This window comes from Penicillium diatomitis (assembly GCF_028827545.1).
Source record: "Penicillium diatomitis strain IBT 30728 chromosome Unknown utg000003l_segment0_segment0, whole genome shotgun sequence".
Taxonomy (NCBI): Eukaryota; Fungi; Ascomycota; class Eurotiomycetes; order Eurotiales; family Aspergillaceae; genus Penicillium; species Penicillium diatomitis.
In genome coordinates, this window is record NW_026623175.1 from 1,474,750 (window position 1) to 1,500,765 (window position 26,016).

At 51.6% G+C, this 26,016-nt stretch overlaps 7 protein-coding genes across 7 annotated transcripts; 3 read left to right on the top strand and 4 right to left on the bottom strand.

Annotated features, from left to right (window-relative positions):
- Positions 1 to 3,848: 3,848 nt before the first annotated feature.
- Positions 3,849 to 5,632, top strand: N7539_002730 (ammonium permease MEP2; the record flags this gene model as incomplete). Its single annotated transcript, XM_056932333.1, has 6 exons — positions 3,849 to 3,932; positions 3,999 to 4,063; positions 4,141 to 4,395; positions 4,471 to 5,145; positions 5,205 to 5,436; positions 5,513 to 5,632. The coding sequence occupies 6 exons, from the start codon at positions 3,849 to 3,851 to the stop codon at positions 5,630 to 5,632; spliced, it is 1,431 nt and encodes a 476-aa protein (XP_056792292.1).
- Positions 5,633 to 6,243: 611 nt separating this feature from the next.
- N7539_002731 (U2 snRNP complex subunit CUS2) lies at positions 6,244 to 7,727 on the top strand (the record flags this gene model as incomplete). Its single annotated transcript, XM_056932334.1, has 4 exons — positions 6,244 to 6,414; positions 6,544 to 7,058; positions 7,128 to 7,464; positions 7,536 to 7,727. The coding sequence occupies 4 exons, from the start codon at positions 6,244 to 6,246 to the stop codon at positions 7,725 to 7,727; spliced, it is 1,215 nt and encodes a 404-aa protein (XP_056792293.1).
- Positions 7,728 to 10,140: 2,413 nt separating this feature from the next.
- N7539_002732 (tubulin beta chain) lies at positions 10,141 to 12,151 on the top strand (the record flags this gene model as incomplete). The annotated part of the gene is made up of 8 exons (XM_056932335.1): positions 10,141 to 10,152; positions 10,292 to 10,315; positions 10,405 to 10,430; positions 10,535 to 10,576; positions 10,652 to 10,706; positions 10,780 to 11,235; positions 11,322 to 12,016; positions 12,118 to 12,151. The coding sequence occupies 8 exons, from the start codon at positions 10,141 to 10,143 to the stop codon at positions 12,149 to 12,151; spliced, it is 1,344 nt and encodes a 447-aa protein (XP_056792294.1).
- Positions 12,152 to 12,682: 531 nt separating this feature from the next.
- Positions 12,683 to 14,159, bottom strand: N7539_002733 (uncharacterized protein; the record flags this gene model as incomplete). Its single annotated transcript, XM_056932336.1, has 3 exons — positions 12,683 to 13,082; positions 13,178 to 13,764; positions 13,860 to 14,159. 3 exons carry the CDS (start codon positions 14,157 to 14,159, stop codon positions 12,683 to 12,685), a joined length of 1,287 nt encoding a protein of 428 aa, XP_056792295.1.
- A 1,342-nt stretch (positions 14,160 to 15,501) lies between these two features.
- On the bottom strand, positions 15,502 to 17,431 carry N7539_002734 (purine-cytosine permease family protein; the record flags this gene model as incomplete). Its single annotated transcript, XM_056932337.1, has 4 exons — positions 15,502 to 15,636; positions 15,769 to 16,531; positions 16,628 to 16,851; positions 16,967 to 17,431. The coding sequence occupies 4 exons, from the start codon at positions 17,429 to 17,431 to the stop codon at positions 15,502 to 15,504; spliced, it is 1,587 nt and encodes a 528-aa protein (XP_056792296.1).
- Positions 17,432 to 19,092: 1,661 nt separating this feature from the next.
- On the bottom strand, positions 19,093 to 20,587 carry N7539_002735 (uncharacterized protein; the record flags this gene model as incomplete). Its single annotated transcript, XM_056932338.1, has 2 exons — positions 19,093 to 20,301; positions 20,402 to 20,587. 2 exons carry the CDS (start codon positions 20,585 to 20,587, stop codon positions 19,093 to 19,095), a joined length of 1,395 nt encoding a protein of 464 aa, XP_056792297.1.
- Positions 20,588 to 21,418: 831 nt separating this feature from the next.
- Positions 21,419 to 25,729, bottom strand: pmcA (putative P-type calcium ATPase; the record flags this gene model as incomplete). The annotated part of the gene is made up of 1 exon (XM_056932339.1): positions 21,419 to 25,729. The coding sequence occupies one exon, from the start codon at positions 25,727 to 25,729 to the stop codon at positions 21,419 to 21,421; it is 4,311 nt and encodes a 1,436-aa protein (XP_056792298.1).
- Between the last annotated feature and the right edge of the window lie 287 nt (positions 25,730 to 26,016).

Consider the following 26,016-nt stretch of genomic DNA (forward strand, 5'->3'; position numbering starts at 1 on the left):
TCGGTGTACACCAGCGAATGCAGATGGGTATCAACATAGTTGGAGACGCCAGGAAGAGGTTCGATTGACCGCACGTCAGGGCCCGGTAATAGTCAAGCTAGGATCCACACTTAAGGTCGCGGCCACCTGAGCAACTGCCGGACAGATTGTGCAGTGCTGGAACTTCTTATCTCGGTTATGCCTAGATATTTATGATATGATAAAGACCGTCAAATTCTGTGTTATTGAAGCAAGACCGGTTGTGAAGCTATTATCTCCCTAGGCTTCCTTCACACAGGATGCTGATCCTGTACGGCTGGCTTCTACCGAGCTAGTAATTATATGTTAACAATGGGTTCCACCTGTACCCGAGTCCAATATTTGATGCTGGAGGTCCAGCGCAACGCCCTATGAAAATTCTTCTTAATTCAGCCCTGTACTATACATGATTCTCATGCACCACCTAGAGCCTAGGTCTCATTGATCGCCTCTCTTCACTATTGCACAGATCGAAGGATCGGCTAGTAGGTGGGGCGGTGGAACCCGTGAAGCCTTATGGATGGATCCTTGGCAGGATGATCAAATCCTCATTGAAGTGGCATCACGGAGTCCCGGACATAACACGGGCAATGCATAACGACGTGTAGTACTTACTCTGCGTGTGATATCGTAGAACTCACCATATATAGAGGGAGTATCACAGATCGGGCAGGAAACATTGAAAAACTACCTCTCAGCCTTCGCTTACTCGAGGTAGATCAAATTGTCAAAGAGAGAAGCGGTGACAGCGGATCTCAAAAATTTGGTTATAAGAAAAGTATTTGATGCGGATGTTGGAATTAACTTAGTCGGATAATGAGTTGTGTGGCAGGCTGGGCTTTACAATGTGGACTACACTTGGTGTTTGCATGGCATGTGACTCTGCCACTCACCGCAGTCCATAGCCTAGATACTAGGGGCTCTTCTCCATCGCAATCTCACCCTCATCCCTCTCTCATATTATATGACTGAACCTGTCACTTGAGCCGGGTACCATCGCTTATGGAGGTAATGCATGAAATACTGATTGCAATGTTGAAGCAAGAGGTGATGATCTTGTACCTGAACAACGAGGGATACCTAACCTAACTTAGTCAGAATCCATTGTACAATGTATGCATGTACACATCTTGCTGAAGCATCTGATCTCATTGAGAAACCGTTCATAGTAACACTACAGGGGTGACTAGGTCCTGAGAGCCCACATTATTACCAATTCCATCAGAAAGAGGGCCGAGATGAAAATTCAAGTTGACGTGAGCGTTCGAGCTAAGCCACATGCATTCACGATTGATGATGGATGATATCTTGGAAGCAGACTACTGCCGATAGATGATAGCCTGATGCCCGCCCTGCAGCGATTGATTCCTACGTCAAACACTTCAGACCGTCAAAGCGTAGACTGATTTGCAGAGAGGATAAAGATGATCCGCTTGACATCGAAGATGGACATGGACAAGAGGTCAGATTGGGTGTCAGGATGGTGAAGAAGTGGAACGTAGCTTCATGATCATCGGATAGAATCATGGCACTACCTCCTCTCTCAACTTCCATGGGAGGGGCCGAGGGCAACTATCTTTCCAAGCGAGCCGAAGTGACCAGGATGAGTGCGAGGGCACGTGGGATTTACATTGTTGCTCAGGTCGAGTCGGAACGGTGGTACTGCATGAGACCACTACCACTGCCACAATGCCACCAAGCTGGGGTAAATTCACCACTTTCTCGTGACATGTGGAGATGCCGTCAGAGGCTTCCTTTGGACTGTGAAGACCGAGACTGGAACGTGCGATTCGCAATGGAGACGAAGTCAATGTTGATGTTATCAGGACCCATCCGAGTCAGTCGGAACGTTTGCTCCGTCTGGCGAACGGGGCGGTTCGGGTGCTCCAAAAGGCTATTCTGGCGAAGCTGATAAGCAGCGCTGGCCTTGGATAGGAACACTCGGTGATTGGTCCAGGTCAACGTCTGATAAGAGCCCGACGAGCTTCCAGACGCACGGACCGAACCAGGTCCATCCCGGAACACATGCTATCTCGACTTGGATGAAGTTGTTTCTTTATTCTGGGGTGATGATGATGGTCCCATAAGGTTTCACCAGACCCGTGTGGATTCTCGTGATTCAAGAAGTATCTTTCAGTATGCCATTCATCGGTTGTGAGAAGATCTGATTTGACTCGATCTGGTTCCGTAGGACGCAAAGCCGGCTCAATGATAAGGCTTTGGTAAATACTATCAAACGCTGCCCGACCGCTTTCTGCAGAACCACTTGATACCCGCACGACGGTATGTGTTGTTCCTGGGCATCCGTCACCCGTGAAGCCAAACCGGCGTCGGAATGGGTGTACATATGCTGTATACTGTAGAAGATTGTCTTATCACACGCCCTGTGAGTCTCCGAAATCGTCAAGAATTGGTCCTGCTCATCCTGTGAGGCGCTATCGCCTGGTGTGATAGTCCCACTCGACGGGGGTACTTACTCGGCCGTACCTTTTTTTTAGGGTTTCGAGGATGCCGATGGAGATAAGCTTTGTATGCCGCTGATTGGCCCCGACCAGGATAGGCCTATCTACAGCCAGTTGGGGAAGACTGCGGCTCGAATCCTCGAGAGCTCTACTTGACGTGGACAACTCGCAGGAGATTAACGGAATGCCCGATCTTCGATCTTCGTGTGATGTATCAAATGAGTCCGAAACCAAAGGGCAATCGCGACTCAAGCGGTTCTCGAACTATGATTATGGATCGCATTCGCCTCCATCGACCCAATCGGGCTATCAACCGTCTCGGGACACCCAGGCCGGCTTATCACAGCATCTACATGCACCGCTTGCTTGACTAGTTCGGACGACACAGTAGAGGGTAGTGATTTGGTAGTGAGTCCTACTGAGGAGGAGGGTACACTACGATGAGACGAGTTCACGATCCTCATTGCTGGTCAGGCATTACTGCCGGTGCCAGAGGAGTGATGATCCTCAGATCTCCCACGAGGGCCCCCATCCCTGCAATGGGGAGCATATCATGAATCCACTGTTCGGTCACCCCCCCAAGCAGTCGTCTCAAGATCACCATGGTTCGAAACAACCTAAGAGCCGTACTCTCATACTCTGTGCCCACAGGATCTGTCAGAAGAAAGCCCCATAGCTGAGGCTTGACCCCGTATTCCGAGCCCCGAACGGTGTCTCCCAGCCCTCTGGCCCCCCGCTGGGCCCCGTTTACGCATTCCGTAACCTTCCGTGGAGACGCCGTCGACTCGTGGGCCACAGTCCTCTGGAGCTTGGGCATGGCTGACTTTAGGGCGTTCTTGGCTCCGGTTATCAGCAACAACTGAAACCAAATCCAGTGAATCATACCAACAATCAAGATGACCACACGTTCTCCTCCCCTATCAGAAGATCGCTATCTGGACCGATGCGTGCAGGTACTCGCAACTCTCCAGACGGCGGAGTCGTGCCTTTGTCCTGGCATGGACCCGGCTATAGTTCAGTAGTGTCTGTCGCTATTTAACAATGGGCCCCATGGCCTGCTGCAGGTACTAGATAGATCAGCATTCCCCTAACTTCTGCGTCCTAGTCTCATCCTTCGAGAGCTCTGGGGGTCAGTTGGTCTGAAAAGAGATTCTCGGAATCCTCCCTTTCGCCATTTCGTCTTCACTCGGCATTTCTTCAGTGCTGCCACACGCCATCCTTAAACACAGACTTTTCACTCCAGCGCAGTTGATTCCAAGGGAGTCATCTTGGTTGCGTGGACGATCACTCGTCGCTCTGCTCATTGCGCCTCTTCATTCGGCTCCTCTCCCTGAATCTTTCCAAGGTCCTCACAGCTGCCGTCAAAAGATGTCAGCCTATCCAGTAGCCTACAATGGCACCATTAGCACGGGTGGGGATTCCTTGACTGAAGATTTGAACATCTACTATAATGTAAGGTCATCGATTTGCCTGACAACGAGGTCGAGAGTCAGGATGGCTGATAACATTCTTCTGCAGGCGGGTGATATCGCATGGGTGGTGACTTCGTCGGCCCTGGTGTTGCTGATGATTCCCGGTGTTGGGTGAGTAATGCTGTCAGGGTTGTTCTGTTTCTTGCAATACCATCATGGGATTAACAGATCGCTCTCTCCATCAATAGCTTCTTCTACTCGGGTCTCGCTCGCCGGAAATCCGCCCTGTCGCTGATCTGGCTTTCGATCATGTCGGTGGGCGTGGTGACCTTCCAGTGGTTCTTCTGGGGATACTCCTTGGCCTTTTCCCATACAGCTGGAAGTTTCATCGGAGATCTGGCCAACTTTGGTATGAAGGATGTTCTGGCTGCGCCGTCGGTGGGTGGTACTAAAGTGCCGGATCTCCTCTTTGCCATCTTCCAGGGCATGTTCGCTGCCATTACGTGAGTGATGACGTCCGCACACTCTTGACAGTCCGCTGCCATGAATTTGGAAAGCTGATGTGATTCATGTATTAGTGTTGCTCTCGCTGTGGGCGCCGTCGCAGAGCGTGGCCGTATGCTGCCCTGCATCATCTTCATGTTCGTTTGGTCTACCGTCATCTACGACCCCATCGCCTGCTGGACATGGAATTCTTCTGGCTGGGTCTTTAAGTTGGGCGGTCTCGACTTTGCCGGCGGCACTCCCGTGCATATCTCTTCGGGCTCCGCTGCATTGGCTTACTCCTTGATGCTGGGGAAGCGCCGGGGCCACGGCACCCATGAGCTCAACTATCGTCCTCACAATGTGACTCACGTCGTCATCGGCACTGTCTTCCTCTGGGTCGGCTGGTTTGGCTTCAACGCTGGCTCGGCCTTGTCCGCAAACCTGCGGGCTGTCATGGCGGCCGTCGTGACCAATCTTGCCGCCTCGGTGGGCGGTGTCACTTGGTGTCTCCTCGATTACCGTCTGGAGCGCAAGTGGTCCACTGTCGGCTTCTGCTCTGGTGTTATTGCTGGTCTGGTCGCCATCACCCCGGGATCTGGCTTTGTCACTCCCTGGGCTGCGTTCGTGTTCGGAGTCGTTGGGGCGGTTGCTTGCAACTATGCCACCAAGTTGAAGTTCTTGCTTCGCGTTGATGACGCCTTGGATATCTTTGCCGTTCACGGTATCGGCGGCCTTGTCGGCAACCTTTTGACCGGAATCTTCGCCGCGTAAGTACCAACCAAGTGGAAAACTTCTGGGAATGATCAGTGCTGATCCATAGCCACAGCGATTATGTTGCGCATCTGGATGGTTCTACCTCCATTCCCGGTGGATGGATCAACCACAACTGGATCCAACTGGGTTACCAGCTTGCGGATTCAGTCACTGGATTTGCCTACTCCTTTGTCGGTACCTGCATCATTCTCTTCATCATGAACCTCATTCCTGGCTTGAGTCTGCGTGCGCGCGAGGAGGACGAGATCATGGGTATTGATGACGCCGAGATTGGCGAGTTTGCCGTAAGTCCAGCACCGCACCTGTCAAGGATGCAAACGAGAGAGAACCACAACTAATCATGTATCTTTCCTCACACAGTATGACTATGTCGAGGTGACCCGTGATATCATTAACGGAGTCGAGAGCAGCGATGCTGGTTCCAAGCGTACCATGACTCCTACTGAAGAGCATGGCGCGACCATTGACACCAAGGCTTGAGAAGCCTCGTCTACCAGACCCCTCTTTCATTGCTTAATATCCACTTTTTTTCTTCACTTCTCCGTACGTCGACTCGTGAAGAGCTTGGCGATATTGCCCACCAGCCTCGGATGTTCTGCCAATCCTTCGTGTAGAGTGTTCTTCACCTCTCATTGTTTGTATCCTTTTCTTCTTAACTACTTTTTGATACCCTACCAATTCTATAATTACAATTTGATCACATAGCAGAAGATATCCCTCGCGTGAGAATAGATCCAGTACTCACAGTGGTATGTTGACCGGGAAATGACCGGCCTAAAAGATTTATCGCTTTCACTCTCTGTAGTCTGTACTTGACGAGGCGACAGTGGTTAGTGGCTAAGTTACCCACGACCTTCCAAAGACGTGACGTAGATAAGATCGGCCCGCGGCCGAGCTCAGAACAACGGTCCTTCCAAAAGCTTCCCGCCCCCGCGACCGACACATGCGCTTTTCACTCGTTTATTCCGACAATCGTATCAATACAATTTACTCCCCAATAGCCGCATTCTAAATACACGGCGATTTACTCATCCCCATCCCCCGTCGACTCAGTCACAGTCACAGCAATTGCTCCATCTCCATCGTTTGACATGGCCTCGCCAAGTCTGGACAAGGACGCCGCGGACGCGCCCGCATTCCCGCAGGACCCGGCGGATTTTGACAGCGATCCTCGCATTTCTTTTTCGAAGCTCGACGACAAATTCATTCTGGAGACAGAAGACGGGCAAGAATATGAATACGACACCGGTATAAAGCGTTGGGTGCAGAAGGCGAGTCTCTTTGCTTCGCGAGGGAGGTTCATGCGCGCGGCACTCTTGCCTCTGCGCCTGTGACGTCGGGATGCTAGTTGCTCTTTGACAATGATTTACTGACGGTGTGGCAACGTCTAGGTCGATGAGGAACTGCTACGTAAGCAGCAGGAGGCCTACAAGGTGGAAGGCGTCGACGACGAGGAGAATGTTCATCCGCGCGATAAAAAACGAAAGCTACCGGACGGGCAGAACAGAGAAGGCAAGGTGAAAAAGCCGCGAGTCAACCATGCTGTCTGGATCACCGGTCTTCCTCTTGATGCGGAGCGTGATGAGATCGAGAAGAGTTTCTCTCGCTGGGGAGTGATCGCACGAGAGATCGACAGCGGCGCCCCGCGAGTCAAGATGTACTACGATGACGAAGGCAAATTCAAGGGCGAGGCTCTGGTGGTCTATTTTCGGCCGGAATCCGTCGCGTTGGCTATTCAAATGGCCGATGAGACGTCGCTACGAGGGCCGACGACTCTTTCTGGAGGTGCAGACTCCATGCGAGTCCAGGCGGCTGAATTGTCTTTTAAGAGTCAGACGGACAAGCCGGATAAGCCGAGTGGTCGCGATAGACGGAAGATTCAGGAGCGAACAAATCAATTGAACAGGTCTGTTGGCACTTTTAAACCTAGATGTGGGCTTTTTTTTTTGATCAGCGCTGACACAGGCGAGTTTAGCTTACTGACCGATTGGGATGACGACGATCCCGGTCTTCAAGTCCGTGCCGCCACCAACCAGGACAGAACGGTGGTGTTGAAACACTTGTTCACTTTAGAAGAGCTCAAGGTCAGTCAAGTTCTGCAACGATTGATCGAGAGGGAATTAAAAGTATCAACCATTCTAACAAACTGGTTGAAGAACGATGTCGAGGCGATTCTAGATATCAAAGAGGATGTACGGACAGAATGCACCAAGATCGGAGAAGTCACAAATGTTGTGCTCTATGACCAGGAGCCCGAAGGAGTGGTCACTGTGAAGTTTGCACAAGCCGAGGATGCCCAGGAATGTGTAACGGTGCGTTTCCTTTCCCTTTCGCCTCCCATTGCTCGACTACTGACGATGGTTCTTTTTTTCTTTGCTTTCAGCGACTGAACGGCCGGTTTTTTGGCGGTGACCGGATTGAGGCCTACGTCAACACTACGGGAGAAAAATTCAAGAAGATGAACGAACGACGGGCTGCGCTTGAGGACATGGCCGAGCGAGGAATTGACGCCGAGGACGACGAAGAAGATGAGCGACTTAAAGGATTTGGAGATTGGCTTGAAAACGACAAATAAAAGTATACCCACGGATAGTGATTCAGCGTCCATGGTTTGAATGAAGTGAGATACCAGCATTGAAATAGATGCAAGTTCGAAGAGGGTGTTGCAGCGCGTATCCAAGGGTCTACCTGTTTTTGCCATATAGGCCTCCTAAGCGTGAACGACACCCCCCGGCTTTTGACTCTTTTCTCGATGTCTTCACCCCCGCCAGCTTTCATCTGCCCCGTGGGCTTGATCTACTCACCAGCCTTTGCATGTTCTTCCTGAGCTCTCACCCTCGACCCAGCGACAAGAGGCTTTGACCATCTATGCCGCTCATGACGGATATGCGCCTCCTGGGTGGTCTTTATTTGGCCAGATGGCCAATCAGCAGTTGACCTTCCCCCTTTCCGACCTTCAACTTGGATACCGGTCCACGCTACACTGCTGCACTGCTGGTCTGTATGGGCGCCCCATGGTATTCTCGCGATGTGCTGGGGGCCTTTCTAAACTCCAGTTCCCTTGACAGGCGTACCTTGCGTCGTAGGTGCCGTTGTCAGGTAGGTATCAGGTAGGATTACTACTAGACAGTAGACCAGCAGATGGTCCACTACCCGACTTGCTTTGGAACCCCATTCTCTTCATCGAACGCTCATCCCGTCCACCTCCATTCGCTGACAGCAATCTACATACATGCCGAGCTACTGAATACATAAGCCCGAAGCATTGGATTGATGGCAAAGCGAAAGCGACAAGAGTCTTCTACTACTAATACTTTGCGTACCTGCTCGTCCCATCCGAAACGTCGCTGATCTGAAGCGTCCTCTCCATCTCTATCGGAAGGGGGCCGTAATGAGCTCGCTCATGATATGCCCTTGAAGGCGATGAGTGACGATCAAATGCTCTGTGGGGGTTTCGCTGATTTTCGGACTGCTGTCCTGGAGGTTGCTCAACTAATCGGCCCGGATCTCCAGAGTTGCTCGGACACTCCGGTTCGGGGACGTCGCGAGCGGGATAGCAATGACTGCCTTGTCTCACGGGAATTAGCCCTAAAATATCATCCCGAACTTGCCAAGGTAGAGCACACAAATCAGAACGGATGTCCGGAATATCTACACGTTCGGCATACCTTCCCATTGTCCTTGGAAGACTCTCAGAACAATGTACTCAGCCACCGACTATTCTGATGCATAAGTCTTCCAGTTTCACTACATCTCGCAGGAGAACATGGATGGTTCCGGGATCTGGTACAGGTCTTCAATTGACCTTGAATTTCCCGGAACTACCTAGAGCGATCGCAACCTTGAAGATTGATACCCTTGGAAACCGTCTGGCAATATCACCAGATCATCGGGGAGTTTTTCGTTGTTCCAATCTTGCGCTTCGACCGACGGTAAGATCCTGGATCTATTCACGGTCATCAATATTTGCGACTCAATATGATATATAGGAACTCGCAAATTGCTACGAAAAGGGAACGAAAGGCATGCACAGAGGTCAGCCTCGGGTTGAGATGCTTCTTTCATTTTGCGTGCTCGGATAGCGCGACTGTCACTCTCTATTATCTCCAATAGGCGACTGGGCACGAGGAGTTGCTCTAGGTAGCATTCTCTGGCCTTGTCCACCTCGTTCAATATGCTCGTAGCTCTCCTTGCAATGACACAGTCGTATCTGCTTCAAGACAGTACCGTACTATCGCCTACCAAGCTGCAGGATAAGGCTACCAACTACCAACTACCAACTACCAACGATAGGCGCACCGCTAGATTACCACCAAATAGGCCTTTTCATTCCCAGACACCAAAGAACCTCTTCTTCGTTTCCGGTCTACCCTAGCCTCATGAGCCTCAGCCAAAGCATGAACTTACGTTGATCTCGAGAGCTTGCTGCATCGCCATTACCGGTGAGACCTAGCAGGCTCGAAGATCAGTTTTCTACTCCTGCCGCCTAGACACATGACATGTGATCTGATGTACTCACTGAACCACTTTTCTGAATATCTTCAAGCGGCTCGGCTGCCCAATTACGTATTCCATGTGTAACAACCTCTTGGTAGTTAGCGAGATGGCTGATCTCACGTAGTCCGAGATGATCATCTCCATGTTGCTTGTTGACAATTAACTAAATCAGTAAACACGGACCCGTAAACAAACAGAGCAAACAGGCCCAAACTGTGGTTCGTGGCAGCCGCGCGCGCGGCCGGGGATCACCTGATTCCCAGCTGCTGAACGACCCAATTGTCATCGGGGGCGCTATTCCCAATTAGGAGGTCTCCCCTCCCCTGAACGGTGCTTTTGGCCTGAGGTGGTTTGTTGTTGATCTCCACGCCCACACACCGACCTTTTCCTCTCCTCCCCTTCTCCTCCTCCTGGGCTTTTGGTTATCCACCCTTCTCGATCTCTCCTCCAACACACTTTTCCTCCTCGACCTTTACCAATTCACATCCACAATGCGTGAGATTGTACGTCTTACCACCCCAACGTGACGCGTGTTGTGGATTTTGGGGGGATTGCTACCCCCTAAAAGACCACCGGTGTTCCAGAAGACCCCCACCCGTTCAGCTTGTGCTAATCTTCTCTTTTTTGTCGACTTTTGTATAGGTTCACCTCCAGACCGGTCAGTGCGTAAGTAAAATCCAAAAGAGGAACACGTGGGAAATGGGTCAGATACTGGAATGTGATGGTTCTGACTGAACGGAATTCCGGGGGTGTAGGGTAACCAAATTGGTGCCGCTTTCTGGTACGTGCCACGCTTGCCTGGGATATCCCGAATTCGATACAACGACCGTCAATTGGATTTGCCTTGCGGTTATCTCATGGAAATTCTGCTGACCTTCTCCACAGGCAAACCATTGCTGGTGAGCACGGCCTTGACGGCGATGGCCAGTAAGTCAACTATCTTGCCGTTCAAACGACCCCCTCAAACAACGCGGAACGGCGGTCTGATATTTTTCGATCCAGCTACAACGGTACCTCCGACCTCCAGTTGGAGCGCTTGAACGTCTACTTCACCCACGTAAGCCGCAATCCTCACCCCGCATCTTCAATCGTCACTTTGAATTCTAATCAATGAACGTTCGATCACTCAGGCCAGCGGTGACAAGTATGTTCCCCGTGCCGTTCTCGTCGATCTGGAGCCCGGTACCATGGACGCTGTCCGTGCCGGTCCCTTTGGAAAGCTCTTCCGCCCCGACAACTTCGTCTTCGGCCAGTCTGGTGCCGGTAACAACTGGGCCAAGGGTCACTACACCGAGGGTGCTGAGCTCGTTGACCAGGTCATCGATGTTGTCCGCCGCGAGGCTGAGGCTTGCGACTGCCTCCAAGGTTTCCAGATCACCCACTCCCTGGGTGGTGGTACCGGTGCCGGTATGGGTACACTCCTGATCTCCAAGATCCGTGAGGAGTTCCCCGACCGCATGATGGCCACCTTCTCCGTCGTTCCCTCCCCCAAGGTTTCTGACACCGTTGTTGAGCCCTACAACGCCACTCTCTCCGTTCACCAGCTTGTTGAGCACTCCGACGAGACTTTCTGTATCGACAACGAGGTATGAGAAGGCCCCTGGGAATCCGCCAATGGGCAGATGCGTGAGGGAGCTGACTTTACTGACCATGGGCATTTCCTCCCGATTAGGCTCTCTACGACATTTGCATGCGCACCTTGAAGTTGAGCTCCCCCTCCTACGGTGACCTGAACCACCTGGTCTCCGCCGTCATGTCTGGTGTCACCACCTCCCTCCGTTTCCCCGGTCAACTCAACTCCGATCTCCGCAAGTTGGCCGTCAACATGGTTCCCTTCCCTCGTCTGCACTTCTTCATGGTCGGCTTCGCTCCCCTGACCAGCCGCGGTGCCTACCAGTACCGCCAGGTCAGCGTTCCCGAGCTGACCCAGCAGATGTTCGACCCCAAGAACATGATGGCCGCCTCTGACTTCCGTAACGGTCGTTACCTTACTTGCTCTGCCCTGTTCCGCGGTCAGGTCTCCATGAAGGAGGTTGAGGATCAGATGCGCAACATCCAGAACAAGAACGCCAGCTACTTCGTCGAGTGGATCCCCAACAACGTCCAGACCGCTCTCTGCTCTGTTCCTCCCCGCGGCCTTCGCATGTCTTCGACCTTTGTCGGTAACTCCACTTCCATCCAGGAACTCTTCAAGCGTATTGGCGATCAGTTCTCTGCCATGTTCCGTCGCAAGGCTTTCTTGCATTGGTACACTGGTGAGGGTATGGACGAGATGGAGTTCACTGAGGCTGAGAGCAACATGAACGACCTTGTCTCTGAGTACCAGCAGTACCAGGAGGCCTCTATCTCCGAGGGCGAGGAGGAGTAGTAAGTCTTTTTTTCCCCTCTTCCTTCTTACCTGACATTTTAGCCGGCAGATATGCCTTGATTGATGCGATTTGATGCTAACTACGATACTTCTTGTTCAGTGCCGCCGAGGAGGGTCACGAGGAGGAGATGTAAACTTGTCCCACCACCGAATGGTTGGAGACTTGCGTGCAGTAATACCCTTGGATAAACCTACATTCTCTATGTGTACGGGATTAGGAAAGACCTCCCTGTCTGGGTCTGACTTTTACAGTCCCCTCCCAAGTATCTTGTTTGAGCGCCTAATGTAACCCACTTTTTATTCTGTCACTATTTTTTGTTTTCACCCTTATGCCTGTCGGTTGGCGGTGGTTGAGCCCATTGTCGGGTTCCAATTTCACATACTGAAAAGCAATTGATGAAATGACTTTTGTTATTTGACATGCTTCGCTGTAGGTTGAGGTAAGCCTGGAAGGGGTTTATGCCCCGGTGTCCTGAAGCACTGGAAGCTCAGAACAGAAAGTAGATTCGTCACTTCCAGACCGGATCTCAGTAAGAGAGATGAAAACTACCTTTTAGATTCCCTCCCCCCCCCCCCCCTGGTATATTTTATTCGATGCAGTCAAATGAAGTCCACCATGCATTCTCACCGGTTTGTGTGCAAGCATGTCCTGTGAAATCCACGGCTCAATGAAAAGGACATTTCCCAGTTCGATATCCCTTGTACTCCTCCATCGTCTTCTGCAGCGTCTTATGCCCTTTCCCCTCAAAATACGTGGGTCCTACATCTTCAATCTGATAGCCCTCAGGATAGTACTTGTCTCCCTCATCTCCAGGGACCGGGAGCCCCAGCACACGAGTGAACAGGGCCGTTGGGCCCCATCGATTCCAAAATGTGGGTTTGACGTAGTATGGGGCTGCGTCCCACTGCGTGACGAAGACCCGGCCGTTTTCATCGAGGTTCTCGGTGAAAGGGGCTTTGCGCAACGCGTATGGGCGAGGCAAACACAAGTGTCGGAGCACCCATTTGCGGAGGAAGAGGATGCTGGATATCGCGGTAGACACGAAGGGTGAAGGTGGATCGTATCTGAGAGCAAACATGTTAGCGGATGTTCTTTCTGTCTGGTTGCCTTGTGTTTTTGTCTTGGCAGGGGAATCGGTGAATGGGTCTGGTCTACGTACAGCATGGCCTTGCGCAATCGGTCATCCATCATGTACGAGACAGCTTGTAGCCCGATGGAGTGCAAGGGTTTGGGCAAGATGTACAGCAGAATGGCCGTTGTCTGATCCGCCGTTTCCCGATTCTTCACATCGGGCACCATCTTCTCGGCCTCGTACGCCTCACTCCACACCTCCAATTCTTCCAGCCACTGAATGCCGTCCTTGAATCCCGTAGCACCAGACGGTAACTTTGCATAGCTGACATCCAGCGCATCGCCGGCACTTTTCCAAAAGGTACCGATTGCGCAGCGTTCCAAGTCGCTCAGTTGCCGCCATTCAAATCGGTCGATGAACCGAATGGGCTGGAGCGCAAACAGGGCCAGGGTGTACAGCATGTCGTCGTCGAGAATCTTGCCCGAGGCCCTATAGCCCGAGTGCAAGAAGCGGGTGCGGGCAAGGGAGGCGTAGGCTCGGTGCGATGTTGGTCTGTTGCCTACCATTTCTGCCACGAGGGTGCTGGTGTCGGTGTAGCGCTTGAGAGAGGTTTCCGGGTTGGAGAATTGGCTGGTTTGGACGAGTAGGTGGGAGATTGTTGGAATCCCGTATGTCTGTATAGAGCCGTCGGAGAGAGAGATGGAGTAGGTTAGTCGATGGGGTTTCCCCTTCCCTCTTTGTTTTCCTCTCTCGACAGGGAAGTACGTACCCTGAACAAGGCAAATTGCAGTGCTTTGATGAAGATCATTGGAAATTCGAGCTGAGCGATCGCTTTTTGGATCTCGAATGCATCGTCGTCTGTCATTCGAGCCATGTCTTCTCGAGTGCGATATGGGAATTTGCTGTGTAACGCCTTCAATCGTCGGTACCGCAAGCTCCGAGTCAAGATCGGATAGCCCATCGCCAAAGCGACTGCGTAGGGGAGCCAGTGTCGCGGGCCAGCATCAAGCACAGCCTGCACGGCCTGACTCTGCCAGACCGAAGTCACGATAGATGTAGCCTTGTCCATCGTGGCGTCTAAAGTGACAGAAGTGATCGCACGATAGGGACTACCTAGCTGGAACCACAACTTTTGGTTTTTTTTTTTTTTTTTGCGAAGCTGATCAGGATAAGAGAGTCTAAAGTCGCGGTGCTGTCGTTCTGCAAATTTGAAGCTGAGGGCGTGGAGAGCACAATGCCCAAATCATCAATTCACAGGGAAAATTCCGCTGAGGGAAGCAATGTAAAGAGCTCTTTACATCAGTAGCTGAAGGAGGATCCACTCGGTGTCTGTGCGTCAATTCTGGGGCCAGTGATGATTTGCTTTTTAGGTTTGTTTTGGGTTTGTTTGTTTTTTTGGGGGGTCGGCAACTACAGCATTCGGGCGCATGTGAAAGGGAAAACGGAAGGAATTTATCACGAGAGAAGCCGCCAATGATGACTGATATCGGGGGTGGTCTATTGATAGATATTAGAAGAGTTGCAAGACAGGGATCAGCCACCACACTCCGTTGTATATGGATGATCGCTTGATGTCGTGGGTAACACGAGATAGGTAGGTAGTTGAAGTGCGAGACAGCGAGACTGAGCGGCCTTTCAAGTTTACATCAAGTGTCTCTCTCAACCGTAGCTCCATGCTTGGCACGGCCGCTAGTTCTCCAGTCCACGAGTACACTCACTTATTACGTGGAGCGCAGAATAATCAATGTACCTTGACAATGCAATAGTGCCAAGTACCAGATACTTGGGGATGGGACAATGGCATTGTACATACGAGCTCCAGATAGTAGAATGATGCTTGTCTGTAGTCCAGTCTAGGATCCCAGTACGTTCTCCGTGGCATATTGACGTATCCTTCCGCGTTGTTCAAATTACAATGGGGGAGCCCTAGACCGGTGACCAAAGTCCACAGGTAGTATGACGATGAGAAGCGAGAGTTTGATAATCTTTTCTGCGCTCATTGCCCCTGTCATTGTCCATTTTGACACTCAAAATCAATAAGCCCAAAAAACGATCCAGATACCAGAAACAGAAGACTCAAACGCTTGTTCACAGACGATGACCATTTCGACATTACCAAGTTGATTGTATGCAAAATGTGCAAAATGTCCCTATGAGTACTAACTGTACAAAGGCTCTAAATCCATGCGCTAGTAAAACAAAATTCAAATCATGTGCCCATTTCGTGGGCCCGATCAATGATCTGGGGTGGAATACGAGTCGAGTGTGTGGCTCTGTACTGCTGTAGAATGATGGTGAGGGCCCTCGGCCATGCGACTGTGCCTCAGCCCTGGAGACGATTGCAAGCTCTCTATGTCGTTTTTTTATCCAAGGACCGATCGTGTTCTGATGTACGGAGCCGTGGAAGAGACTTAACGTCCCAAGTAGGCACGTTCCAAAGCTCGAAGCGGCGGGAAAATGACCGCGGTAAATGCAGCCCCAGTCCAGAGACCCAGATCTGCCCCCGAGGCAATGTGAGCCAGAAGGCCACTATAGAAATTTTGATGCTGTCACACGACGTAAAAAATGTCAGCAAATCAATCGAAACCACAGACATAAGGGCAGTGCGTTCCATATGAACACTTTAGAACGCTTTCGGAGAGAGGATAATGGGGCAGATTCGAGAATGGGATACGAACCATGCCAAGGATCGCTCCAGACCATCCGACCAGGAACGCTGCACCTGCCGCGATGCCCAGAGGTAGACGCTGTGGCATATTCCAGCAAGACCAATCATACCCCTTTGCGCGTCGGAAGCACAGGTCCTCTTCAATGACGATGATCAACCAAATCATCACCCAGTAGCCAATCAGTGGGAGAAAGGAGTTGAAGACTGTATACAGTGAATTTCGCCCTCCCATCGCGCAGGCAGTGTAGACCACCGTGGCGAGAGTGGTGAAGATGGGCTGTGGAACTCGTCCAAAGAAGCCTCCCAGCATCTGAAGGTTCATACCCATCGAGTAAGCCCCCGGGGTGTTGTTCGCAACGAGGGATAGGACGTTGATCACAGCGCAGAATTTACCGAATCCTCCCAGCGCATCATAGGCCGCCATCAGCAGGCCTCCCGGAGTCCTTCCATACGTGTCGAGAAAGAAGGGCGAGCTTGCCATCATGGAACCCAATCCAACCCCCACAACCAAGGTGAGCATCATGGCTGCGGAGCTACCAAGCACAGTCACGGAATGTGTAGCCCAGCGCTTGATGTGCGGCGGATAGAAGACATAATAATCTGCAGCCAAAGGTGCCCACGCGAGGGCGACAGAGACACCGAGTGAGAAGAAAGTCACCCGCTTGGCATTGAGTCGGTCCAGTGATACAGGTGTATGGATCGAAAAGTCGAAATGAGGACCGGCGGAGCCAAGCATGATGCAGATCACCATCAACTGCGGAAGCCACGCAAAGCTATGGTGAAAAAAAAAACACAAGGATCAGTAAATGGGCGCTAGTCTGTCATTGAATACAGCCTTGGCCGAGCCGAAGTGAAAAGCACCCACTCACCGTTCATAGACTTGAAAGATGCGCATTCCAAACATGGCCATCACCCAGCTCGAGAGGGCCACGACAACAATACCAACTATGTCGGAGATATGTCCACCGGAGATTTGGGACAAGATTTGCCCTCCTGTCACCGAGCTGACCATGCTATAGCCAACGTTGGTGAGAATATTCAGTGCGACACAGAGTTTGCTGGGATAGTAGCCCATAAAGTATCGTGCCACGATCTATTTAATTGGTTCGAGATCAGCGTGGGTACAGACTAATAGCAGCCAGCGAGCATGAACGAACACGGACATGGCTGCTTGCACAGAGCCAGACATCGAGGATAGATGAACATACCAAAGTGCGATTCCCGCTTCTCGGACCCCAAGTACTCATGTACCCTACAGTCATCGTTCCGACCAAGTTTCCCAGCACTACGCAAATGGCGGCATCCTTGAAGCGTAGTCCGAGAACCAAAGTTCCCATTGATCCCACGATGATATTGTTCATGGACAAGCTCATACCAAACCAAAGCAGGATCATATGCAAATATGTCGAGGAGGTGACTGGCTCTCTTTCTTCGATCGGTACTGGTTTGATGCCCTGTGTCTCTACACCTTTCAATTTTCCGATCCATCGTTGCCGTCTCGTGGAAGGCTGAGGCTCCTTGAATTTCTCTTTGATAGGCTCATTTGAGGAGCTGTTGGTGAGCTCGAGTTGGCTCGTACTGCGGAGACAGGGGGATCCACCAATTTTTTCAATATCATCGGGTCTGAGCCGGGGTCGTGATTCGAAGATCTCGCTGGATGAGATGGTGATCATGTCTGCTTCTCACGGTTTTGGTCTCAATTGAAAAACAAAAGTCGTGCAGCTCAAGGGGACGAACAAGCAATGAAAAAAGAGCTTATCTTCATCGACAGCACCTCAATAGTGGGATATTACCCAGCCACGGGTGATTCGGATGGAAAAAAAAATTGTGCAGGGAAATGGTAAAATAACATGAAATAATTGTTGCAGATATGACGAGCGTGAGGTAGATCATAAGCTTCCACCTTGTCAGATATAGCTGGGGGAGAATCTCCGTTTCACCAAAACCCTAATTCTCAGGGTCTCCGTCACAGGGATAAGTCCGTTGGTCCAACTTGGTCTGTTTTCATACAAACCGAACAAAATCAGACTTGACATCACCAGGTCTCTAGAAGGGAGAATACGCGGCTTCCGAATGGCAGCGGGGCTTTCCAAGTGTAACCGCTTGAGGCAGGCATTCCTAAGCAATCAAGGACTCTGTGCTCCCAGTCCGGCAGCCGGGCCAATAATGCATCTGAGAGGACTCATGTCTGTTTCTCCGAGCTGCCGTAGCATCTCATTCTTTTATGATTGTTGGCGAAGAGATCATAGACGCGTACAAGTACCTCCAGGGAAGCGTGGAGGAGTAACGCAGATGCAGATCAAATGTGGTTGCACCGATCCTTGATCGAGGGTTGACTTCCTCGATAATAGCCATTCGGTGGACCCACGAGCAGAGTCATCATCCCAAGCTCTGTCATCGCAGGTAGAACCGAGGGGCACGCGGTGCTTCAAAGGCAGCATCCGGATCGCCTTGACACTTCCTTTCTCGTTGACCAAGCATACCCTAAAGCTCCGACAATGCTTTGGCAGGAATGCAAGCCCCTGCAAGGGGGAAGAGCTCTTTTCGGCTGCTTCGGTCCGTGTATGGAGTCACACGGATGAAAGATGTCTGGGGGAACAAGAACATTGTCGGTTGAAATCATGAAATCACGGGGGCTTGAAAGAATAGTCTGTTGAGTCTCCTGCTCGAATGGTGACGAAGCCGGCTAGGAGAAGATCAAATGCAATAGTTGCTTTGAACGTGAGAAAGGGGGTGATGTTTTGACACGTGATGATCGATTTACCGGGCAAGTTCATGTCGGACGAACTCAGTTCTATTTCGCTTCTCAAGCTTCTTCCATTAACGATGGCCGATTTGAGCGTGTCTCGGCTAATAAAGCTCAGTTCCGGCCGGTTGATTGCCTGCGGCTGTCTTCATCCAGACCCAGCCTTTTAAGCGCAGAGGTCGCTGCATTTGCAAGCTATCATGTGGCCTCGCGTGTGAGGCTTGAATCTGAAGCTCCATCCGGGACGAGGACGACAAGTCTATCTATGGGGAGACTGACCATATTGACAGCTTGCCCGAAAGCCAACAATTTCTTGGTCTGTACTCATTGCTTTTGGAAATAGCTATTTACCAGCTGTCTGGAGATCTTCCCAGACGATCTGTGGAAGAGATGAAGTCTATCTTCAAGCAAGATCCATGGTCAGGTAGGGGCTTTGCAAGCTATATACGGCACATGGTATCAGGACCACCAGGCGATGCGTCGAAGATGCCCACGAAGCCCAGCGAATGGAGCATTTTCTCTACAATTTAGGCTTTGAATGATTTTGTTGCAGACAATCATACTATTTGGTGGAACTGACCATCTTCATCACTGGAATCTGGTCATTAAGAAGGGGTCAGAAACACCCGATCCTCGCCCTCGCACCCAAATGTCTACCACACGCGATCCATCTTGATCCTCATCCGAGTCCACCACGAAATACCATCCAAAGAAGGCTGCCGCCACACACGCGTGATTTGGGAAGATTCTCACATTCTGTCCCAGATTGAGGGGAACAGACTTTCCCTCCATGCCAGAGCCCCAAGCTACAATGCCATGCTCTTGACTGATGCGGTCAACAACAATTCGTGTCGTCGTGCATTCAGCACCCACTCGCCATGAAGAGAGGACGCCCCAGCCTGAATGATTCGCGCAGGGTTCACGGCCCAGAGCCAGAGTGCCAGCGGCCACGAGAGCCTCGGACTTGTCCCGTTCGCCATCATTATACACACTGCACACTTCCGCGACGACGGATATGGCGATTTCGTCTTCAAACCTTCCCGCTCCTTCTCGTGCATTGGTCGATACTTGCTGCATGTCGAGGATGGGATAGTTGCCCGCATGGAGCTCGATCTTCACCTTGACATCATTGTTCTCCAGACAAGGATTGTCAAGCAGAGCTTTCAACTTCTGCGCTTCAGGATATTCGGTACCTTCTCCAACCAAATTATGCGAAGATGAGATTTGGGGCGTTGCGCCCACACTGATGACAAGCTCTCTGTCCGTTGGGAGCAACGACAACCAGCGACCCAGAGCATCCTTGCATCCCTGAATCTCGCCGATCAGATGAGACATTGCTTCTGCGGGCGACTTGGCGGTGTAGCTCAGACTGCTGTGAGAGTACAAGCCTAGAAAGCGAACCCAGCCATCTGCCTCTGCCTTGGCAAGCCTCTCCAAAAGCCCGTTCTTATTCAAAGAGATGGGTGGTAAACCGGCACGGTGGTACCCGGTATCTACTTTGACAAAGACACAGACCGGAAAGCGAGCCACTTCGAAGAAATGTTTCAGGTAGGGAACTTGATCGGGGTGATCGATCATCGCGGAGACACTGCCTTCCCCAATATCGGCAGCCAGCGTTGCAAGTCGCGAGATGTGTGACGGTACTAAAGGAATGCCATATAAGACATTCACAGATTTCTCTGCATCCTTGAGAGATTTGAGCAATGGATGCAGCATTTCGATCTCGAGCAAAGTGGATGCAATGAACTTGGCCTCTGGATCGCCGTTGTCCATTTGCATCTCTGCAATCTGGAGCGCCTGTCATCCACTCATGTCAATTGAGCCCGCAGGCGTGCGTTTTAAATTTCATTTAATCCGGGCAACCCCGGAAGAGGAAAAGAGTATATACACAACTGACCTTGTGTGTTTTGACATGAGCTCTAAAACCCACGCCCAGCGTTTCAACAGTCCTCTTCATTCGAGCACAATGCCGCCGAATAATCGCTCGGTCAAGCACCACAGCGGGCTTCGGGATCTCCTCAAGATCCTTTCCGACCCAATGCTCGCGAAGCTGTTGCTGCGAAGGTAGTACAAGGGGCTCCATTTCTGGCAAACGTCAAATGATTGAGGACGATCAAATTGACACACAGTAGTGACGGACCACTTGACTTGATATCAACTGCTCTGCAGACGCGGTGTTGGAGAGCTTCAAGAGCCCGGAGTCATTAGCCGGCAACTAGCATCGGCCAAGCGGCGTACGTTAGGGGGGAATGAATGCACTGGGGTACCCCGACGACGTTGGGGTAGGCCGTGTGGAGAGTTGGAGACAATTGAGTCACTTGGAACTTGCCTGAGTGTAGGTGGGTATGATGTTAGAGTGGGCGTAGATTTAAATTTCGATGATTGTGGGTATCGCTACACGTAGATCATGTGTCCTTTTACATAGTGGAAATTGGAAAGGTCTTAGATTGAATCCCGTCACACGTTTTGCTCATGCAAGAAGACTCGGCTGGAATAGTCTTGTAGGAGTCACTCATGAGTCAAGATGATAGCACACGGACCATGCCATTTTGTGTTTCAAGGTAAGAATAAGGAGGCGAAAGGTGCCATACAACCGCAACAGAACAATGAAGAAGCCTTTCACGCAGCGGAGCTTGAGAAACGCACGAAGCAACTCAGACCATGAAGTCTTCAGGTCACAGAGAGACGAGTAATTACACGTTGAGAGGACGAGAAATGTATGCCAAGCCCAGGATATCAGAACAAGGAGAACAGACAAAAGAAAACAAAAAAAGCCCCCAAACTCCACGCCATGAAGATGCTCCAGTTGAGTGGGACCGAAGAAAGAGAACCAGAAGCGCCAAACTTTTTTTTAGGGGTTCCTGCTCAGTATATGGTAGGCTCTCAGCCAAGTCTGCTGTTTGAACGATTTTATTTACACCTGAGAGTGGCTCTGACTCGAGTGCGACCGCTGGGAGAATGACAGTCGGCTGCGATGTGAGTGCGCTCGTTCTGCGACCGCCGGAGGCGCATGTTCAAAGACAGGGATGAGATCGGGGTTTTGACTGGGAGGGTGCTGCGAATTGGTGGAATAGTCGCTCACCACGCGATCGTCCGCGGCTGTGTCTGGGTGAACTTCGATGCCCGGTTGTCCATCTAAGCCTCCGTGAGCGGCACCGCTGGGAAATGTGATGGAGTCTGGCCCGTCATGGCTTCGTTCGATTGGCGACCAGCCGGCAATACTACCAGCCACAATCCCAGCCATGGCTGCCGCAGGTCCAAATGTGGAATTGGAGCGTGATCGAGTGTTGCGACGAGATCGATTCTCTGGCGTCGAGGCTCCAGGGGGCGAGCTTCCGTTGTCCATGCCATGGGGCGTGGAGGATTCTGACGAGTCCCGCGAGCGTGAGCCGCTTCGAGAGCGAGGCAGTAATTCTTGTGGATGTTGTAACTTGTGTTTGATATTGCGCAAGCGTCCACCGCGCACAGATTTGATGAACTGTAGCTGGTCCCGAATCTCTTCCAGGGCCGGGTTCCAGTCGAATTGACGGTCTTCATCCGAGATGACAACCTCCGGACCCTTCTTCAGATGCCGATCGTGCCAGAAAGCCGGAACAAGTTTGGTGATAAATTCGTCAGGGATCAATCGAATGACGATGGCGATAGGCAACGACAAAGCTCCTAGGACAAGACAGACCGCCCATTGCGAGCCTTGGTTAAGACGCGTGACAGAGAAGGCCGCCCCGCCAAAGAAGACAATAAGCACTTGACCTCCGATGATGATGACTTGAATGCCGATGAACCATCGATTGCGCCATATGCCCTCGAAAATGTTGAGTTGATTGTCAACCCGGCGAGAGTTGTACTGATTGAAGATTTGCATGAAGACGAAAGTGTTGAAGACAACGGTCTTCAACGCAAGTTCATCCCATGAAAATATTGACATGCCGGCGAAGTTGAGCACGAAAGTCACCACCAGTTGATAGATCGACTGTCCAGCTATCATCTTCCACATTGTGGCGGTAATGAGCGGGGATGCTTTGGACTCTGGCCGACGATTAAGGACATACGGCGAGGGGGGATCAGTCGCAAGCGCAAGCGCGGCAAATGTATCCATAATTAAGTTCACCCAGAGAAGCTGCACTGCACTGAGTACCGAAGTTTGCGAGTCACTAGCGACAGCTGAGACAAAGGTCAAGACCACGGCAGTAATATTCACCGTGATTTGGAACTGCAGGAACTTCTTCACAGCATCGCTGACGGTTCGACCCCAGGCCATGGCTTTCACGATAGATGCAAAGTTGTCATCCATCAGGATAATGTCCGAGGCTTCCTTTGCGACCTCGGTACCAGCGATGCCCATCGCAAAACCAACGTCGGCGGTTTTCAGAGCTTGGGCGTCGTTGGTACCATCACCGGTGACAGCAACAGTTTCACCGAGCTTCTTCAACGCATTGACGAGAATCTTCTTGTCATCGGGGCTCGATCGACCAATGACTTGTAGTCTCGGGAGAATCTGATTCCTCTGCCGTGTGCTCAGCTTGCGGAACTTGGGACCCTCAATGGCAATACCACCAGGAGTATAAATGCCACATTCCTTGGCAATGGCTTTCGCAGTCATAATGTTGTCACCGGTGACCATTCGCACGAAGACACCTGCGCGTTGACAGGCATGGACAGCGTCTGCAACACCGGGTCGCAGAGGATCTTGAATGCCCCACAAACCAATCATCGTCAGGTCTTTGAAAACCGGTTCAAACAGCGCTTCAGAGTGATTGGATTCGGCAGTAGGCACTCCGCGAGGGGGCCATTCGTCGAAATCCCGATAAGCGAGTGCGATACATCGAAGCGATCTATTCGCATAGCTTGACATGGTATCTTCGAGTTCGGACCGACTCTTATCTTCCAAATGGCTCTCGCGAAGTTCTTCCCTAGGGTCACTGACGATGTTCATCGTATGGGACATCAAGATTTCAGCGGCGCCCTTGATCAACATGCGGTACCTTCCATCGTCCATTTGCACGACGACTGCCATACATTTGCGAGAGGAATCAAACGGAAACATCTGTGCAATCTTCGCATTCGCACGACCTTCAGCGGGAGAGCCCATTCCCATATGATCACGCGCGAAAGCCAAGAGCGCGGTCTCGGTTTTCGATCCGATGAAAGTTTTAACACCATCCTGCTCTCCTTCAAACGCTGTAGAGTTGAGAACAATTGATTGCATCAAGAGATCTTTGGTGGACTTTGACAGAGCTTTGACAACTTCACTGGCAGACGTGTCGCCCTGCTCCTGAGGCTGATCCGAGGCGGGCTTGTCCCCAAAGCGCAATGTCGTCCCCAGAGTTGCGGAAACGATGCTCATTTTGTTGATGGTGAGGGTACCTGTCTTGTCGGAACAGATTGTTGTTGCGTTGCCCATCGTCTCGCATGCTTTCAGATATCGCACAAGGTTGTTGTCTTTGATCATCCTCGTTGTCGCAAAGGCGAGTGCCAGGGTGACAGCCAGCGGCAATCCCTCGGGCACGGCCACAACCACGATGGTGACAGCGACAATGAAAATCTGGAGGAAAGCCTGACCTTTGGCGTCGGCGCCGCCCTCGATGTTTTTGAGCTGAACCAGGAATTTGATGAACAAGACCACAAACAACAGTAGACCGGAGGCCAAGCCAAGCTTGGCAATATACTCGGCGAGTTTGTTCAGTTTTGTTTGTAAAGGTGTCGTTTCGCCTTCTTCCTGGAGCGACATCATTGTGCGGCCATGAGTGGAATGTGGACCGACCGCCGTGACGAGAAAAGTGCCGACTCCTTCGGAGACCTTGGCGCCAGAGATGATAAAAGGATCCAATTTTCGAATGTCTTCATGCTTTTCGATGGCTCGGTATACATCATCGCCCTGGGTTTTGCGCAACAGGTCAGATTCGCCGGTGGCCGAGGACTCATCACATTTGACATCGTGGCCTCCGATCAAGATACCGTCCACGGGGATAAGGTCACCCGCCTCCAGCCGCATGACATCGCCCACGACTACATCATAGACAGAGATCTCGATCGTTTTGCCGGATCGAATGACTTGAACCAGTCGGTTTTCCTTCTTTTTGTTCAACTTGGCGAATTGTCTTTCTTTCTGCCAGTCATTTGCCGCGCCAACAACGACGACGATGATGATGGCAATCAGAATAGCCAGTCCCTCCACCCATTCGACGCCAGGTTCGCCGTCCTTGGGGTGCAGTGACTGGGGGATACCGACCGCCAGCGAAACAATCGCCGCGATGGTCAGTAAAATGAGCACCTTGTCATTATAGGCAATCCACGCCAGCTCCCAGATGGTTTTGAGTTTTCTCTCCTGCAGCTTGTTCCTTCCATAGACTCGCTTTCGGTCGGCGTATGACTCGTCGGCGGAACTCGATACGGCGGCGGCAGAGGGTTGGCCCTCTGTGTCGTTTGAAGCTGACGAAGGCACCTCGGTTGGCGAGACCGTCTTGGGCGAGCCCTTTGCCGAGGTCACCTCGTCAAAGGTCACCGTTCCCTGCAAAGAGGTCTCATCCTGACTCAGTCCGCTGCGAAGGTCGGTCCGCAAGCCCTTCTCCAGTCCTTGAAGACCACCCAATCGTCGGAATGCACCGTAGTTTTTGGGGTTCAGGAGCTTGTTCAATTGGCCGGGAGAAAAGGCAAATTTGTTATTGATCACCTCGAATTCGTCTTCTCGGCCTTGATCGGGCAACAAAGCGTCTTCGTCGTCGACATTGGTGTGCTTTGTGGCATCCGAGGGCGACACTTGGGTTGAAGTCGACACATATGTCTCGCCACCGTATGTGCTCGAAGTTTGACTGGTGCCGTCCGACTCCAGGGAGTTGCCACGAGAGCGCGTGCCGGGAACAGAGAGATAGTGAGAATGTGCTTCGGCCAGCTTGGTTGCCGGGTTGGAGATGTTGTGAGGAGATGTCGGCCGGCTCTCACGATCTCGCGCCTCGGACGAAGCGACGGAGCCTAAGGAGGCGGGGGACCGCATCTCGGTGGGAGAACCCGATGCGTTGTAGGCGATGCCATTGTTGACCAGTTCGAATGGGTTGGTATTCAGGCGAAGCGAGGGCTGTTGGCTAGAGAAGCCTTGGGCAGGGGGTGCGTCTGTCGTTGCGGGGCTCACGGCCGATGTATCGATCGTGATCGTGGGTGCGCGTGCTCTCCGTGGAGGTGCTGGTGGAGAATCGGCCGACCCTTCATTGTCCCGACGTGGATTTGACATGATAACGAAATTGGAGGACGCGCCAGCCGGGCGTAAGACTCCGGCAGCACTTTCACTTTAGTATCCAGATTTGCATGGATGGGAGGACGAGAGATACGGCCGTGCAGTCCCAAATGCTAGGTAAGCAAGGCAAGGATATCGGACACTTTGGAAGATGTAAAAGACCGTAGGTAGGGAAGTCAAAAATCCCCAGATGTGGATTTCAGGGCATTTGACATGCAGAAGCTATCGTGAGCTTTCCGACGTCAAGTGAACGAGCGTCCACTGGGGACGAAGGGAGGGAAAAT